At 45.3% G+C, this 19,531-nt stretch overlaps 1 protein-coding gene across 2 annotated transcripts in view; it reads left to right on the forward strand.

Annotated features, from left to right (window-relative positions):
• The window catches only part of LOC134356559 (carboxylesterase 5A-like), a 41,878-nt gene extending 23,138 nt beyond the window's left edge, over positions 1 to 18,740 (forward strand). Inside the window, exons 7-13 of one of the 2 annotated variants that reach the window (XM_063067526.1) lie at positions 2,411 to 2,515; positions 5,129 to 5,281; positions 6,490 to 6,570; positions 7,501 to 7,645; positions 8,791 to 8,940; positions 13,723 to 13,795; positions 18,208 to 18,740. In XM_063067526.1, the coding sequence (XP_062923596.1) occupies positions 2,411 to 2,515; positions 5,129 to 5,281; positions 6,490 to 6,570; positions 7,501 to 7,645; positions 8,791 to 8,940; positions 13,723 to 13,795; positions 18,208 to 18,370 (870 nt within the window). In that variant the 3' untranslated portion in view covers positions 18,371 to 18,740. The remainder of the gene's footprint in view (positions 1 to 2,410; positions 2,516 to 5,128; positions 5,282 to 6,489; positions 6,571 to 7,500; positions 7,646 to 8,790; positions 8,941 to 13,722; positions 13,796 to 18,207) is intronic. The other variant, XM_063067527.1, reaches the window with a different exon arrangement.
• The last annotated feature ends 791 nt before the right edge of the window (positions 18,741 to 19,531 follow it).

Raw genomic sequence — 19,531 nt, forward strand, 5'->3', positions numbered from 1 at the left:
AGAAGCTCACAGTAGGACCTGTTTAGAGTCACAGAGCACTGCAGCACAGAAGAAGGCCCTTCAGCCCATCTAGGCCATGCCAAATGGTTACTCTGCCTCGTCCCATCAACCTGCAGTGGACCATAGCCCTCCATACTCCTCACATCCATTTAAACTTCTCTTAAATGTTGCAATCAAACCCACATCCACCACTTCTGCTGTCAGCTCGTTCCACACTCTCACCACCCTCTGAGTGAAGAAGTTCCCCCTCAAGTTTCCTTCAAATGTTTCACCTTTCACCCTTGACCTCTAGTTTTTGTCTCAACCAACCTCAGTGGAAAAAGCCTGCTTGCATTTATTCTATCTAAACCCCTTATAATTATGTATACCTCTATCAAATCTCACCTCATTCTCCTACACTCCAGGAAATAAAGTCCTAACCTATTCATCCTTTCCCAGTAACTCAGGTTCTCAATTCCCAGCAACATCCTTGTAAATTTTCTCTGCACTCTTTTTTTTAGATTATGAAGACACGCAGTCCTCTTTTATTGTCATTTAGTAATGCATGCATTAAGAAATGATACAATATTTCCTCCAGTGTGATATCACAAAACACAGGACAGACCAAGACTGAAAAAAAATCTTTCAATCTTATTGACATCTTTCCTGTAACCAGAACTGCAGACAATGCTCCAAATTAGGCCTCCCCGATGCAATATACATTTTCAGCATAACATCCAACTCCTGTACAGAATACTCTGATTTATGAAGGCCTACATGCCAAAAGCTCTATTACCCTATTGACCTGGTCAGTGTACCAATCAGTCACCAGGTTGTGGAGGGAGAGAGTGAGCAGTGGGAGGAGTGGGGGCAGTCTGAAGTGGGGTTATCTGGCCCTCTAAGTGCAAGAGGGTGTGGGGGAAATAGGGGCAGTGGATGGGATCGAGTAAACGGGACAGTCAGTGGACCAAAGGGTCGCCTTCTCAGCTGAAAGAGAAAGAGAGATGAGAATGTTGCTCTGATGTCACAGCCCAGGAGGTCAGGCACCTCACCATAACTTCACTAGCTAGAGATAAGAGAGACAGACAGGAGATGGATGGGGTTAATGGACAGGGACGGACAGGGGAGGAGGAGAGATAGAATGAAGATGGACGGGGATAGACAGGAGGGGGAGGGGTATGGATAGGAGATGGACAGGGGAGGGAGGAGTAATGGATGGGAGATGAACAGAAATGGTTGGGGGAGGAAGGGCAGAGAGATGGAGTGGGCAGGGGAGGGAGGGGATATGGAATGGGAGATGGACAGGGATAGACAGGGGAGAGAGGGAGATGAATGGGAGATGAACAGAAATGGTTGGGAGAGGGAAGGGAGATGGATGGGGTGGGCAGGGGAGGGAGGAGAGGTGGATAGAGATGGACAGAGGAGGGAGGGGAGATGGACAGGGATGGAAGGGAGAAGGTCGAAAGACAGAAAGGGGCGGACAGGGAAGATGGACAGGAGATGGATGAGAGATGGACAGGAGAGATGGACAGGAATGGACAAGGATGGACAGGGGAGATGGACAGGAATGGACAAGGATGGATAGGAGGGATGGATGGGAGATGGATTGGGGAGGGAGGGGAAATGGACAGGGGAAAGAGCAGAGATGGACAGGAATGGACAGAGATGGGCAAGGATGGACAGGAATGGACAAGGATGGACAGGGGAGATGGACAGGAATGGACAGGGATGGACAGGAAAGATGGACAGGAGATAGACAGGGGAGGAGGGAGATGGAGGAGAAGCAGAGACAAGTCAAATGGGGAAGGGCAGTGGATGGAGAAGGAGGAAGAGGAGATGGACGGGGAGATGATGGGGAAAGGGATTTGGAAAAGGGTGGGAGATGAAGGAAGATGTATAGAGGATAGATGGGGAGAATGACATGGATGGACTGGAGTGAGGGGAGATGGATAGTGATGGATGGGGCTGGACTGGGGATGGACAGGAGATGGACATGAGGAAGGGTAGGAGGGGAGACAAAGGAAGGAGGGGTAAGGATCTGGAGAAGGATGGGAGAAGGTTGGGGGTGGAGAGGAAAGAGAGGAGATGGCCATGAGACAAATAAGCTGGCTGGGAGACAGACAGGAGAATGATGGAAACAGAGGGAGACAGACGGGGAATGGAGGAGGAGGGAGGTGAGAAGGACTGGAGATGGGTGGGGGAAGGAAGGGGTGGAGGAGGAAAGGGGGGGCACAGATGGGGTTGGAAGGGAGATGAAGGGGAGGGAAGGGAGATAGAGATAGACAGCAATGGTTGGGAGACAGACAGGGGTGGGTAGAGTCTCTAGCAGACAGACACCACTGGAGGCTGGGATTGAATCTGGTTCTGTGGTGTTGCTGTGTGCTGTCTGGGACAAGAGGGTAGAGCCTGACTTTGTGCCTGTTCTCCACAGGAAGCCGCTGAGATCGCAGGCTGCAATGACACCCGGTCCCAGATCCTGCTACAGTGTCTCCGGAACAAGACCGAGGATGAAATGTCTCAAATCACCAACCATGTGGTGCGTACCTTCCAAATCACTCAGTGTGCAGTCACAATGGGTGAAAAGGCAGTGTCACCCTCACCACCAGCAGAAGCTCTCAGCCACACACATGTATCTGGGGAGAAAACTCAGATGAAAGATTACTTTCTTTCTCATAGGTATATCAAAACATCAAATTGTACAGTGAAATGAGTGGTTTGTGTCAGCAACCAACACAGTCCAGGAATTGTGCCGGGGGCAGCCTGCAAGTTTTCCCATGCCTCCAGTGACGACACATCATGCATGCAGCTTACTACCTCTAAGCCATACGTCTTTGGACTGTGGGGGGAAACTGGAGCACCCGGAGGAAACCTACACGGTCACGGGCAGAATCACCTTAGAGACAGGCAAAATCGAAACTGGGTTGTTGGCAATGTAACGTAGACCCAGTACAAATTCAAAGTTCAAAGAAAACTTATTATAAAAGTACACATATGTCACTATACACTACCCTGAGATTTGTTTTCTTGCAGGCATTCACCATAGAACAAAGAAATACAATAGAATCAATGAAAAACTACACACAACTAAAGACTGACAACCAATTTGAAAAGAAGACAATCTGTGCAAATACACAAAAAAAATTAATTAAAAAGTGATATTGTGAACAAGAGCTGTAGAGTCCCTGAAAGTGAGTCTATAGGTTGTGGAATCAGTTCAGTGTTGAGTGAGTGAAGTTATCCGTGCTGGTTCAGGAGCTTGATGGTTGAAGGGTAACGCAATGCCTATAAGAAGTATTCACCCCCCCTTGGAAGTTTTCATGTTTTATTGTTTTACAACATTAAATCACAGTGGATTTAATTTGGCTTTTTTGACACTGATCAACAGAAAAAGACTCTTTTGTGTCAAAGTGAAAACAGATCTCTACAAAGTGACCTAAACAAATATAAAACATAAAATAATTGAATGCACAAGTATTCACCCCCTTTAATATGACACACCAAATCATCACTGATGCAACCAATTGGTTTTAGAAGTCACATAATTAGTTAAATGGAGATGTGTTTTGGAGACCTGTGTGGAGTCAAGCTGTTTCAATTGATTGTAGTAAAAATACACCTGGATCTGGAAAGTCCAATTGCTGGTCAGTCAGTATCCCGGCAAAAACTACACCACGAGGACAAAAGAACACTCCAAACAATGTCATGAAAAGGTTATTGAAAAGCACAAGTCAGGAAATGGATACAAGAAAAATTTCCAAGTCATCAAATATCCCTTGGAGTACAGTTAAGTCAATCATCAAGAAATGGAAGCAATATGACACAGCTGTAAAGAGCAGGCCATCCTCGAAAACTGAGTGACCATGCGAGAAGGGGACGAGTGATGGAGCCCACCAAGTGACCTATGACAACTCTGGATGAGTAACAAGCTTCAGTGGCTGAGATGGGAGAGACTGCGCATACAACATCTGTTGCCTGGTTGCTTCACCAGTCACAGTTTTATGGGAGAGTGGCAAAGGGAAAGCCACTGTTGAAAAAAAATCACATGAATTCTCAGCTAGAGTTTGCCAGAATGCATGTGGGAGACTCTGAAGTCAGCTGGAAGAAAGTTCTATGGTCTGATGAAACCAAAACTGAGCTTTTTAACTAAATGCCATATTAGGTGTCAGCCAAACTCTACACATAATCAAAAACACACCATCCCTACCATGAAGCGTGGTGGTGTGGGGATGCTTCATTGCAGCAGGCCCTGGAGGGCTTGTGAAGGTGGAGGGTAAAATTAATGCAGCAAAAAACAGGGAAATCCAGGAGGAAAATCTGATGCAGTCTGCAAGAGAACTGCAAGCTGATTCGTTTTCCAGCAGGACAATGACCCCAAGCATAAAGCCAAAGCTATACAGGAATGGCTTAAAAATGACAAAGTTAATGTCCTGGAGTGGCCAAGTCAGAGTCCAGACCTCAATCGAACTGAGGATTTGTAGCTGGACTTGAAAAGGGCTGTTCACTCATGATCCCCATGCAATCTGACAGAGCTTGAGCAGTTTTATAAAGAAGAATAGGGGAAAAATTGTAGTGTTCGGATATGCAAAGCTGATAGAGACCTATCCACACAGACTCGAGGCTGTAATTGCTGCCAAAGGTGCATCTACGAAATACTGACTTGAAGGGGGTGAGTAATTATGCAATCAATTATTTTGAGTTTAATATTTGTAATAAATTTAGACCAATTTGTAGAAATTTGTTTTCACTTTGACACAAAAGAGTCTTTTCTGTTGATCAGTGTCAAAAAAAGCCAAATTAAATCCATTGTTATTCAATGTTGTAAAACAATAAAACATGAAAACTTCCAAGGGGGGGTGAATACTTTTTATAGGTACTGTAACTGTTCCTGACCATGGTGTTGTGGGACCTAAGTCTCCTGTACCTCCTGGCTGATGCCACTGGCAGGTCTTCTGCATGATTACATCAATGTAACGTATAGGTTTGAAAGGTCAGCAAATTGAGGGCGATGAGGAATAGGCACAGAGGAGGGCATGAGGGCAGGGGACTCAAGTGGGGTAGCCTTGGCAGACCGAGTGCACTACCCCTGCTTTTATATTCCTGCGTTATACTTTCACTAACCTGCCCTTGCCTCTCTGCTTGCTGTCTTCAGAACGATCTCTACCAGTTAATACCCTTTGTGGTGGATGGATATTTCCTTCCTGATGACCCTCAAAAGATGTTCCAGGATGGAAAGTTCCGGAAGATCCCATACCTGCTCGGGGTGACTACTGAGGAGGCAGTAAAGAGTCTCGTACACCCAGAGGTAATGCTGATCTGTTGCTTGGCACGCAGAGACGGGGGTTAAGAGAGTAGATAGGTGGAGGGGCAGGTAGTGTGGAGGAAGCAGATAGGTAAAGAGATCGGACAAAGAGGTGACAGTTGGAATGCCAGGTAGGGAAGTGTACAGTCATGCACTTTGGTAGAAGGAATAAAGGCAGAGACTATTTTTCTAAGTGGGGAGCAAATTCAGAAATTGGAGGTGCAAAAGTCCTCATGCAAGACTCCCTCAAGGTTCATCTACAGGTTGATTCAGTGGTGAGGGAGGCAAATACAATGTAGCATTGCTTTCGAAAGGACTAGAATACAAAAGCAAGGATGTTATGCTGAAGATTTACGAGGCATTGGTCAGACCATATGTGGAGTATTGAAACAACACATACAAAATGCTGGAGGAACTCAACAGGCCAAGACTGATGAAGGGTCTCGGTCTGAAATCTCGACTGTTTACTCTTTTCCACAGATGCTGCCTGACCTACTGAGTTCCTCCAGCATTTTGTGTGTGTTACTTTGGATCTCCAGCATCTGCAGTTTTTCTTGTGTTTTGAGCAGTTCTGGCCCCATATCTAAGAAAAGGATGTGTTGGCCTCGGAGAGGGTCCAGAGGAGGTTTACAAGAATGATCCCAGAAGTGAAAATATTAATGAATGAGCAGTGGCTCTGGGACTGTACACATTGGAGTTTATAAGAATGGGGGAGATCCATGGGAAGATGTTTCCAATAGTGGGACAGTCCAGAATCAGAGGGCACAGCCTCAGAATACAGGGAATACCTTTAAAACAGAAATGAGAAGGAATTTCTCTAGCCAGAGGGTGGTAAATCTGTTGGATTCAATGCCACAGACAGCTGTCGAGGCCAAGTCATTGGGTATATTTAAAACGGAGTTTGATAGGTTCTTGATTAATCAGGGTGTCAAAGGTTATGGAGAGAAGGAAGGAGAATAGAGTTGAGAGAGGAAATAAATCAGCCATGATTGAATGGTGGAGTAGACTCGATGGGCTGAATGGCCTAATTCTGCTACTATGTCTTATGGTCACTACGGACAGGTATATTGGTAGGAAAGGTTTAGAGGGATATGGGCCGCTCAGGAAAGCAAGTGGGTCAGCATGGAGGAGTTAGGCTGTAGGGCCTGTTTCTGTGTTCTTTAACTTGGCGACTCTTCCCATGTTTAATCCCACACTCCGTTCTCACACAGGTCATCATCAAACCTGACTGGGAGGCCGGAATAACCAGGGATGAAATTCGGGAGAAAATAACAACATATCTCCACCCAATGGTAAGGCACCTTCGCTGAACTCATTGATCCAACCAGTAAAAACTCTCCACGTCTGACCACAAGTACCCAAGTGAGGCGTTCGCTTCTCCCACCAAATGATGTCTACATGGAGTTTAATGAGGCCTTTAATGATGTCCACATGGGAGGCTGGTTAAAAAGGCTCAGTCACTCACATTCAGGATGAGGTAGTAAATTAGATTTGACATTGGTTTCATGGGAGGAGACAGAGAGTGGTAGTATATGGTTGCCTGGAGGCCTGTGATTAGCGGAGTGTTGCAGGGATCAGTGCTGGTCTGTTGTTGTTTGTCAACTATATCACTGATCTGAATGATAATGTGGTTAACTGGATCTGAAAATATGCAGATGACACCAAGATTCTGGATGTAGGAAGAAAGGCTTTCAAAGCTTACAGTGGTATCTGGACCAGCTGGAAAAGTGGGCTGAAAAATGACGGGTGGAATTTAATGCAGACAAGTGTGAGCTTGGGAAGGAATTACACAGGGAACAGTAGGGCACTGAGGAGTGTGGTAGAACAGAGGGATCTGGTAATACAGATCCATAATCCGTTGAAAGTGGCGTCACAGGCTGTCCTTGCCTGAAGTTTGTTATAAAATATTACAGTTGGGGGGATCAGAGTTCGAAGTTCAATCCCTGCATCCTCCCTAAGGAGTTTATAGAACATGTGAGTTTCGCCCAGGTGCTCCAGCCTCCTCCCACAGTACAAAGGTGTACGGGATAGTAGGTTTGTTGCTCACCGAATATTGTCCTGTGAATACATTCGGGGTTGTACGGTAGGTTGCTAGGCAGCATGGCTCAAAGGTCGAGAAGGCCCTGTTCTGCGCGGGATCTCTAAATAAATAAATCATATATACATAAGTAGATGCCAGTGTTTGTTTTCTGAGGCACAGAGTGACTAAACTCTTTGTTTAGTTTGGAGCTGAGAATGGAGAACTGATTTTTGAGGAATACTTCAAGGACGTGTACAGCCCTGACCTTCTGAAAGAGCGTTACCTCGACTTATTCGGTGATGTGTTTATCACCATTCCAACCCTGAGAGCGGCTCAGTACTACAGAGGTGAGGCTGGTCTCCCTTCACCCTTACACCTTACAAGCTCAACACTGACTGGGTCAGGAATGGGAATGCCATGATTCACAAGGAACCAGAATACAGTGGCAGTGATGGGGAAGGGATCTGAGCCATTGGGATTCTCAGCATGACAGAGTTTGGGAATTGGTTTCTTCATTGGAAATCTACATGAGAGAGACTGGGAATGGATTAGATTTATTGGATATCCAGATCTATGAGAGAATGGAGAAATGCTTTGAGTCATTGAGAAAGGATTTTTAAAATTTATCATAGAAAGGTCTGTAAAAAATAAATTCCCTAGTTTATTAACAGGCTGGAGAGAATGGAAATTTGTTTGTTCCCTAGGGAATCATTAATAGTGATAGTAAAGGGGGTAAGTTTGGTCCTTTGGGAATTTATACATTAGCAAGGAATAGTAAGAGTTTGATCCTTTGGTAATTTGCATATTGACAGGGAATGGGAAGGAGTTACTCCATCGGGAAGGGTTTGGACCATTGGACATGTGTACATAAGCAAGAAGTGGCAAATTTGGTCCTTTGGAAATTTGTACATTGGCAGGGAATGAGTAGGGTTCAGTCAAATGGGAAGGGTTTGGTTCATTGGGATTGTGCACATTGACGGGAAATGGGAAGGGTTTGGTCCATTGGGAATCTGTACATTGGCAGGGAATGGAAAGGGTTTTGTACATTGGGAAGGGTTCGGTCCATTGGGAATCTATACATTGGCAGGGAATGGGAAGGGGCTGGTCCATTGGGAATCTATACATTGGCAGAGAATGGGAAGGGTTTGATCCATTGGGAATCTATACATTGGCAGGGAATGGGAAGAGTTTGATCCATTGGGAATCTATACATTGGCAGGGAATGGGAAGGGGTCGGTCCTTTGAGCAGAATTTGGTTCTGTGGGAAATTGTACATCTGCAGTGAATCAGGAGAGTTCAGTTCCTTGGGAAGAGGTTGGTCCTTTGGAAATTTGTACATTGGCAGGGAATGAGTATGGTTCAGTCCATTGGGAAGGGTTTGGTCCATTGGGAATATATACATTGACAGGGAATGGGAAGGGTTCAATCCACTGAGATTCCAGGATGTAGTTGTGACAAGACTTTATCTGTTGTTACTGTGGTTGGTTTACAGATGACAGAAACCCTGTGTTTTTGTACGAATTCCAGCATCGTGCCAGTTTCTATGAAACAAGAATACCCCAGTTCACAAGAGCTCCGCATGGGGCTGAACTTTCCTTTGTCTTTGGAGGCCCCTTCATCCGGGATTTCGACGTACTGCTTGGTAACGAGCTGATCTCTATGTTAGATTGGGTTTGGTATAGGATAAGCAGGAAGGAGTCATGGAGCTTGTGGATAGTCTGGAATTGTAGAGTATTGCAGCACAGAAACAGGCCCTTCGGCCCATTTCATCTATGCTGACCTGGATGTCTATCTACAATAATCCCTTTTGTCCAAATTCAGCCTATAACCTTCTTTTTCCTTCCTATTCCAATTACTATTGTTAGTTCAATTCAGGATCCCGTGGTGAGAGAAATGAAAGGATTCATAATAACCTTAAAGGACTACCATACACCTGTCCAACCGTCTTTGTACCTGCCTCACCTACCATACACCTGTCCAGCTGTACTTGTACTTGCCTCACCTACTATACACCTGTCCAGCTGTACTTGTACTTGCCTCACCTACCATACACCTGTCCAGCTGTGCTTGTACCTGCCTCACCTACCATACACCTGCTATGGGTAAGCCTAGGTAGTTCTAAGGTTAGGACATGTTTGGCACAGCTTTGTGGGCCGAAGGGCCTGTATTGTGCTGTAGGTTTTCTATGTTTCTATGTTTTCTATGTTTTTATCATTTTACCTGCCTCACCTACCATACACCTGTCCAACTATCTTCGTATCTGCCTTACCTATTATACACCTGTCCAACTGTCATTGTACCTGCCTCCACCTCCTCCTCTGGCAGCTGATACCAGAGACTAACCAGTGAGGTGTGAAACCTCACATATCCTTTAACTTTCTTCCCACGCACCTAAACCCTGTGTGCTATAGTTCTAGAGTCCTATACCCTGGGTAAATGACCAGCTTTCGACCGTTTCTAACCCCTGCTAATTTTATAAACCTCTGTATGGACTCCCTTGGCTTCCAGCATTTCAGGTTCAGGAACGGTTTTTACACCTCAACCATCAGACTCTTCAACACACTCACTCCATCACTGAACTGTTCCTATAAACTATGGACTCACTTTCCAGAACTCTTCTTCTGTGGTTCTCAACATTTACGGTTGATTTATTTATAACTTTTTTCTTTTTGTTTTTGCACATTTCATTGTCTTTTACACATTGGTTGCTTGCCAACCCTGTTATGTGTGATCTTCCATTTATTCTATTGTTTCCTTGTGTTGGCCCATGGCCAAGTGGTTAAGGCGTCAGTCTAGTGATCTGAAGTTCGCTAGTTTGAGCTTCAGCTGAGGCAACATGTTGTGTCCTTGAGCAAGGCACTTAACCACACATTGCTCTGCGATGACACTGGTGCCAACCTGTATTGGCCCTAGTGCCCTTCCCTTGGACAACATCGGTGGCGTGGAGAGGGGAGACTTGCAGCATGGGCAACTGCTGGTCTTCCATGCAAGCTTGCCCAGGCCTACGCCGTGGAAACCTCCCAAGGCACAAATCCATGGTCTCCTGAGACTAACGGATGCCTATATTGTTTCCTTGTACTTGCTGTGAGTTCCCACAAGAAAATGAATCTGAGGGTTGCATATGGTGACATGTAAGTACTTTGATAATAAATTTACTTATTGCTTTGAACTTCAGAGAGAATAAACCTGACCTGTCCAGTCTACAGCCCTCCATTCCAAGCAACATCCTGGTGAATCTCTTCTGCACTCTGTCTGTTGGTAGCTTATCTTCCCTGCAGTGTGGCAACCCAAACTCTATACTGTACAATACTCTCCCTGTGGCCTGACCAATGTTTAATTATAGTTGCAACATTCCTGTGTTGGCCTTCATTCATTGGGATATTGAGTTCAAGAGTTGCAAGGTAATGTTGCAGATCTTTAAAGTCTAGTCAGACTGCATTTGGAATATTGTGTTCAGTTCTAGTCACCTCGTTATAGGAAGGATGTGGAAGCTTTGGAGAGGGTGCAGAAGAGATCAACCAGGATGTTGCCTGGATTAGAGAGCATGTCTTGTGAGAAAAGACTGAGCAAGCTAGGGATTTTCTTTTTGGACTGAAGGAGGATGAGATTTGAACTGATAGAGGTGTATAAGAGTCCTTGAGTGGACAGCTAGAGACTTTTTCCTGGGGCAGAAATGGTTAATATGAAAAGCAGAATTTTAAGGTGATTAGAGAAAAATACAAGGGAGATGTCAGAGGTAGATTTTTTTTTTAAACAGAGAACATAGAATGCACTGCCAGGCGTGGTCATAGAAGCAGATACATTAGCAACATATAGGAGACTCTTAGATAGGCCCATGGGAAAACGGAGGGCTATGAGGGAAGGAAGGATTAGATTGAGCTTTGAGTAGACTAAAAGGTTGGCACATCAACATGTGCCAAAGGGCCTGTTCTATGCTCTGTTTACTTGTGTGACTCCTTGTTTGAATGTATGACAACTAAAATTTGGGCAATGTCATCAGAATGTGGACCACCTGTGAGGGTACAAGATAAAATATGGATGCATAGAGTTGGGGGTGATCTATTAGCATGGATAGAGAGTTGGTTAACCAATAGAAAGCAGAGAGTTGGGATACATGGGTGTTTCTCTGGTTGGCAATCAGTGGTGAGCGGTGTGCCACAGGGTTGGTGCTGGGCCCACAATTGGTCACGATATACGTTAATGATCTGGAAGAGGGGACAGAGTGTAGTGTATCCAAATTTGCTGCTGATAATAAACTAAGTGGAAAAGCAAATTACGCAGATGATATGGAGAGTCTGCAGAGAGATATAGATAGGTTAAGTGAGTGGGCAAGGGTCTGGCAGCTGGAGTACAATATTGGTAAATACGCGGTCACCCACCTTGGAAGGAAAAATGGAAGTTCAGATTATTATTTAAATGGTAAGAGATTGCAGCATGCTGCTGTGTAGAGGGACTTGGGAGGCTTGTGCACGAATCACAAAGGCTGGTTTGCAAGTGCAGCAGGCTATCGAGAAGGCAAATGGAATGTTGAACAAGAAAAATTCTGCAGATGCTGGAAATCCAAGCAACACACACAAAATGCTGGAGGAACTCAGCAGGCCAGACAGACCTTTGGCAGGACTGGAGAAAAAAAGCTGATGAGTAGATTTAAGCAGCGGCAGGAAGGGAGAGAGAAACACAAGGTGATAGGTGAAACTGGGAGGGGGAGGGAAGAAGCTGGGAAGTTGTTCAGTGAAAGTGATACAGGGCTGGAGAAGGGGAGTCCGATAGAGGATAGTGGATTGTTGGCCTTCATTGCTAGAGAGATTAAACTTAAGAGCAGGGAGGTTATGCTGCAACTGTACGGGGTACTGGTGAGGCTGCATTTGGAGTATTGCATGCAGTTCTGGTCTCCTTACTTAAGGAAGGATATATTGGCTTTGGAGACGGTGCAGAGGAGGTTCACCAGGTTGATTCCGGAGATGAGGGGGTTAGACTATGAAGAGGGATTGAGTCACCTGGGACTGTACTCACTGGAATTCAGAAGAATGAGAGGAGATCTTATAGAAATGTATAAAATGATGAAAGGGATAGATAAGATAGAGGCAGGAAAGTTGTTTCAACTGGTAGGTGGGAATAGAATGAGGCCTCAAGATTCGGGGGAATAAATTTAGGTTGGAGATGAGTGACAACTGTTTTTCCCAAAGATTGGTGAATCCATGGAATTCTCCACCCAGTGAAGCAGTGGAAGCTACCTCAGTAAATATATTTAAGACAAGGTTGGACAGATTTTTGCATAATAGGGGAATTATGCGGAAAAGGCAGGTAGGTGGATTGAATGGGGGGGGCAGGCTCGATGGGCCAGATGGCCTACTCCTGCTCCTATTTCTTATGCTCTCCTGTAAGTGAGAGGCGCAAATCAACCAGGAGCCACTGGAAAGCAAGGACCTACAAAGGGCTGAATGGTTTTCCCTATTGCAGTTGGTACTGAATCTGACCGGCTGATGTCTCATGGATTGTAGGGTAGGTTTCCAGAGAACAAACTCCCTATCCCTTGCCAAAATATGGCCAAGGGCATCCTTAGAATAAAGCAGGTGGGCAATTAATTTAGCAAACCATCTCTCAGTGCAGCCCCTCGCCGGCCGGTGTAGCACAGGAACAGGCCATTCAGCCCACTGTGTCTGGGCTGAACCTGGTGCCAAATCAAACAATCCATCCTACCTGTACGATCACCACTCCCCGTGTTCGTCTGCCTCTAATGATTGTGCCTCTGCCATCACCCCTGGGGCACGTTCCTGGTACCCCCCCCCCCCACTCCCTGTGTGAATAAAACTTGCCTCGCACATCTCCTTAAAGTTTTCCATCTTTCAAATTAACTGCATGTTGTCTGGTGACGTTCCTACCCTAGGAAAATACTCTGATTATGCCTCTCATAATTTTAGAAACCTCTATCAGGTCAGAGGATTCACAGGTACATTTAACGTCAGAGAAATATATACCGTACAATATACATCCTGAAGTGCTTTTTCTCCTGTAATCCAAGGTCTCCCCACGACTGATGAAACAAGCCAAGTTTGCCCACCCTCAGCCCTCTATCCAGGCAGCATCTTGGTGAAGCTCTGCTGTGGCTGCACCTTCCCCAAAGCCTCCATGTCCAAAGCTTCCTGTAGCAGAGTGATCACAAGTGCACACAATGCTCCCAATCTATATTTGTACAGCTGCAACATCCACCTGAAGCCACTGGAGTGGGGACATGAAGGTTAAACGTTTGAAGAGCATAGCATCCCCCCCCCCATTAGAGGTATGTCCGTACCTACCGGCGGGAGCCCCTGCCCTTTGAAGGATCTCCCCTGTGCCCTGGTATTACCCTGAGATGTCAGGGCAGCCTTTAAGCCCCGAGTGACCCAAACGACCGGAGATGTGACCATGTGACTTCATTTCACAGGCAACATGTCTGAGCAGGAGAAGCAGCTGAGCAGGTCGGTGATGTCGTATTGGGCAGAGTTTGCGTGGAGCGGGTAAGACTTTACTTCTCATATACTTTATGTACAGAATGACCTATCTGAACGGCACACAAACCAAGCTTTTCACTGTATCCCAGTACATGTGACAATAATAAACCAATGGAAGGAACACACCTCTGTTGGGTAACCCCTCAGGCTCTGTCAATCTCTCTTTATAGTTCATACTCAGTCCAGGCAGCATCCGTACAGACCTCTCCTACACCCTCGACATCCTTCTGTAATGGGTGACCAAAACTGCCCACAAAACTCCAAGTGCAGCAGAACCAAAGCTTTATACAGCAACATCATTAGCCCTGGGGACGACAGCTGCCCATCGGAGGAGAAGTGCCCCCCCACTGGACGACAGCTGCCCATCGGAGGAGAAGTGCCCCCCCACTGGACGACAGCTGCCCATCGGAGGAGAAGTGCCCCCCCACTGGACGACAGCTGCCCATCGGAGGAGAAGTGCCCCCCCACTGGACGACAGCTGCCCATCGGAGGAGTGCTCCTGCCCCCAATGGAGGACACTCCATTTCACCCTCTCTCTCCTGCAATCCAAGTGTCTGCCAAAATCCACCTGAAATATATTTAATGACTGCTCCTGTGGGAAGAGAATACCGGAGTCACAAACCTGGGAGGGGATTCCCTCCTCTTGTCCATCCAAACTGATTGTGAAGCTGTATCCCTTCTACATGGAGTGCTTTAGCAGGAAAGCGCCATCCATCATCAAGGACCCCACCATCCAGGCCACCTCTTTTCTTGCAGCTGCCATCAGGAAGAAGGTACAGGAGCCTCAGGATCCACACCACCTTGTTCATGAACAGTTAATATCCATCAGCCGACATGGATAACTACACCCAACTTCACCCGCCCTATCATTGAAATGTTCCCACAACCAAATGAATCACTTTCAAAGACTCTTAATGTCATGTTCTCGATATTTATTGCTTATTTACTTATTATTAGTTCTTTATTTTGTACTTGCTCAGCTTGTTGTCATTGGCACACTGGTTTGCCTGTCCTGTGTGTGGTCTTTCATAGATTGTATTATGTTCCTTGGATTTACTGAGTCTGCCCACAAGAATACAAATCTCACGGTTGATAATAAATTTACTTTTTACTTTGAACTGATGGGGTGGGGGGGGGGGGACCATCCCATGCAGCCACACCACTAATCATCAGAATCCTTCAGTCATTGCACATTCTCCTGAACTCCAGCCAGCTTTGGCCCAACCTGCCCTCCTTCTCGTTGCTACATCGGGGGGGAGTTACAAGGACCTGAGGACCCACACTCAACATTTCAGCAAACAGCTTCTTCCCCTCCACTGTTGGATGTCTGAATGGTTCATGAACTCATGAACCATTGAACCTGGAGGACCAGTGGACCACTCTTAGCCTGGCCTCTACCCTCTGACCTGTTTGACATGGGTGACCCTACCAAGAGCCAAAGCATAAAGCCCTGACTCCAGTCAACATAGCTCTCTGGGTCACTGAGACACCCGAGCCTCCAAACGACAACAAGAGGACTGTTCTATATAACCTCGTCATTTTATGTCTTTGCACTGTACTGCTGCTGCAAAATTAGCAAATTTCATGAAATGTCAGTGATAATTAACCTGATTGTGATTCATTCCTGCCTGTGATCTTCGACCACAGAAATAGGCCCTTTGGCTCATCGAATTCATGCCAAGCAAGATGTCCATCTAAGGTAGTCCCAATTGATCAAATATCAACAAATAACTTTATTTGTCACATGTACATTGGAGCACACAGTGAAATGCATCATTTGCATCAGCAACCAACACAGTCCGAAAATGTGCTAGGGGGCAGCCCACAGGTATTGCCGTGCTTCTGGCACCAACATAGCGTGCCCACAACTCACCAACCCTGATCCTAACCTGTATGCCTTTGGAAAGTGGAAAGAAACCAGAGCACCTGGTTTCGTTGTCATGGGGGATCGGGGAGTAAACCTGGATCACTGGTACATGAAAACTACAACAAACTGTCAAGTCAGCAGAAAGGGTCTGCCACCACTGGAGAACTTGGATGTGTCCACGACAAAGAAGTGGGCAGGAAAAAAAAATCATTGTGGACACTACTCACCCTGAAAACTCACCGTTAGAAAGCGCTTTACAGCTATTAAAACAAAAAACTTCAAGTTTCTTCCCACAGGCAGGTAATCTGATCAACCATTCTTATTGGGCACCCAGCCCCCTCTAATACCCCATCACTACACTGCACTATATAATCTTTAGTGCTGTTTACAATGTAAATATATGCTGATATTTATGTATTTATGCCATATATGTACTTTAATCTCTAACTTTATTTTACATATTTTTTATTTTTTAATAAATGCTGTTTTTTTGTTGCACCTTGTATCCTGACCAACACACCACAGCAAGTTGCTAATACCTGTAAATGTTTATGGTGAATAAAGTTGGTGCTGCAAAGTATTATACTAACTTCCTCACTACCACACTGCTCTCTCCAACACAAGTGCCTTTTTAATTCTTCCCGGTGACTCTTCTTGGAATGGCCTCCAATACCGGTAAATCCCCTATTGAGTGAGATGGAAGTGGTTCTCCAGCCGAGGCCTCACCGCCCTGTGTAACCACGGCAACAATTCCCTATTCTGGTAAATCCCAAATGCACACTCATTCACACGAAGACATTGGTTCCAATCAAGGACGCACACAAACACACACCCATCCTCTCATACTGACTCTCACATTAGGTGAAGCTTTGACTGTGAAATTTCTGATTTGTTGATTAATACTGACATAAAATCAATCAGCTTTAATATCACCATCTGATGTGATGTGAAATGCGTTGTTTTGTGGCAGCAGTACAGTGCAAGACATAAACATTAATGTAAATGAAGAGTACGAAAAGGGTAATGTTCATGACTTCATGGATTGTTCAGAAATCTGGTGGAGGAGGGGAAGATCAGCAAATACGGGAATCGGGCTTCTGTACCTCCTCCCTGCTGGAGGTCACAGCCTGGATGGTGAGGGTGCATAATGATGGATGTTACCTTCTTGAGGAATTGCCCCTCAGTAGAGAGGAGAGGAGGGGAGTGCCCATGATCGAGCTGTCTGAGTCTCCAGCCCTCTGTAGCCTCTTGTGATCAAGCATTGGAGTCTCCAGACCGGGCTCTAATGCAGCCAGCCAAAATGCTCCCACTGTAGAAACTTGTAGGAGTGCCTCATGATGTACAACATCTCCTCAACCTCCTAACAAAGAGCTGCTGGTGTGCTTCTTAATTATTACATTAATGTGTCGAACCCAAGCTGGATCCGCTAAGCCAGAAGTTCCCAACCTGGAATCCTCAGACCCCTTGCTTAATGTTATTAGTCCAAGGCATAAAGAAAGTTGGGAATCCTTGCTCTAGAGACTGGTGACACCCAGAACCCGAAGCTGCTCACCCTTTCCATTGTTGACCCTTACGGCACCTTGCGGGCGTACTCAATAAATCTAATAACCAATGAACGGCCGCACTAACAGGGTGGACAGACCAGTGTTTAAACTGTGTAAATGCAAAAAGAAAGAAAGAAAAAAGAGAGATAATAAGTAAATAAGCAATAAGTATTGAGAACATGAGATGAAAAGTCCTTGTAAGCGAGTCCATAGGTCATGGAAACAGTTCACTAATGGGGCAAGTGAAGTTGAGTGATGTTGTCCCACTGGTTCAAGAGTCTGCTGGTTGAGGAGTAATAACTGTTCCTGAACCTGGTGATATGAGTCCTGAGGATCCTGTACCTTCCTCCTGATGGCAGCAGTGAGAAGAGAGGGTGACCTGGATGGTGGGAGTTCCTGATGATGGATGCTGCTTTCCTGCAACAGCGCTCTGTATAGATGTGCTCAATGGTGGGGAGGGACTGGGCTCAGTCCACTGCTTTTTCCAGGATTTTCCATTCAAGAGCATTGGTGTTTCCGTTCCAGGCTGTGATACAGCCAATCAAAATACTCCCCATTACACATCTATAGAAGTTTGTCAAAGTTATAGATGTCAGGTCGAGTCTTTGCAAACTCCTAAGGAAGGTGAGACAGCCATGCTTTCCTTGTAATTGCACTTACCCTGCTGCACTCAGGACAGATCCCCTGAAATTATAACACCGAGGACTTTAAATGTGCTGAGGCTCTCCACCTCTGATACCCCGGCTGGCTCACGGACTTCTAGTTTCTTCCTCCTGAAGTCAATAATCAGCTCCTTGGAATCTGAGAAGGTATTTGAGCTGTGCTTAGCCAGACAGTTAGGGAACATTTTGTTAGGGGATTGAATGATTGGGAAGGTGGGCTGTACAGGAGTTGTGCAGGAAAGAGGCAAATCGGATAAAGTGTATGTGAACTATTGAAAGAGAATGCTTCATTTAGTTTCCTCAATTTAGTGTGAAGCATAAACAGTTGCAACTCTTCCCTTGCAGGAACCCCAACTTGAATAACCTCCCAGTCTGGCCAATGAACAGCGACCATGACGAATACATGCAACTCAACCTGACTCTGCATGTGGGCTGCGGCTTGAGGACAGATAAACTCCAGTTCTGGTCCAACAAGCCTGCAAGAAAAATTGCAAAAATATTAATCTAATTGCAACTTCATTCCAATTCAATTCTGTGTTTGGTACAAACAAAAACATTATACTTTCTAATGGCAGACCCAACAGACGGAGATGACAGATTCCAGTCAAGGATGTACACAAACTCACACCCGTGTTTTTATACCAACTGACACTAGGAGAAGCTTTTAATTTGTCATTTTGTTTACAAATCACCAATTAATTCGTTTAGGGTGGGAATGCCAATAAAAAATAGAATTAAGATGAAGGTTTGAATTAGATGGGCTGCTAAATGCTGAGAAATTAGCTGCAAAGTGTGTAGAACAGGGTGGGAACAGCAAATTTAGCCTCTGTTCCCAACAAAGCATCATCTGTATCAGTAGTGAACATATTAAAATGAAGTATAATGCAATTAGTTATGTCTGAGTGGAGATTTGTTTGAGCGTTTCTACACAAAGGGATTTAAATCACAAACTGCACTATTAATAAGAAAATCATGGCTTAATTATTTCAAATATGCACGGTGTTTTCACAAAGCGGTATCACTCATTGAAACCTGTCGAATATTGAGCAGCCTAGAAAGGAAGAGAGGGAGAGTCTAGGACCAGAGGGCACAGCCTCAGAAGAGAGGGATGTTCCTTTAGAACAGAGGTGAGGAAGAACTTCTTTATCCAGACGGTGGTGAATCAGTGGAATTCATTGCCACGGACAGCTGTGGAGCTAGTCATCTGGTATATTTAAAGCTGGAGTTCAGCATCCAGGACATCTTCAAGGAGCGTTGTTCCAAAAAGTTGGCATCCATCATGAAGGACCCCACATCACCCAGGACATGCCCTCTTCTCATTAGGAAGGAAATACAGAAGTCTGAAGAAACACACTCAACAATTCAGGAACAGCTTCTTCCCCTCTGCCATCAGATTTCTGAATGGACATTGAACCCATGAACACCATCTCACTACTTTTTTCTCTTTTTGCACTATTTACTTAACTTTTTAAATTAATGCACTTACTGTAATTTTCAGTTTTTATTACTATGTATTGCAATGTACTGCTACCATACAACAAATTCAGTGACATATGCCAGTGATACTAAACCAGAGTCTGAATCTGATAGGTTCTTGATTAGTCAGGATGTCAAAGGTCACGGGGAGAGGGAGAATAGGTTTGAGAAGGATAATAAATCAGCCATGATG

The sequence above is a fragment of the Mobula hypostoma genome, chromosome 14, assembly GCF_963921235.1.
Source record: "Mobula hypostoma chromosome 14, sMobHyp1.1, whole genome shotgun sequence".
NCBI lineage: Eukaryota > Metazoa > Chordata > Chondrichthyes > Myliobatiformes > Myliobatidae > Mobula > Mobula hypostoma.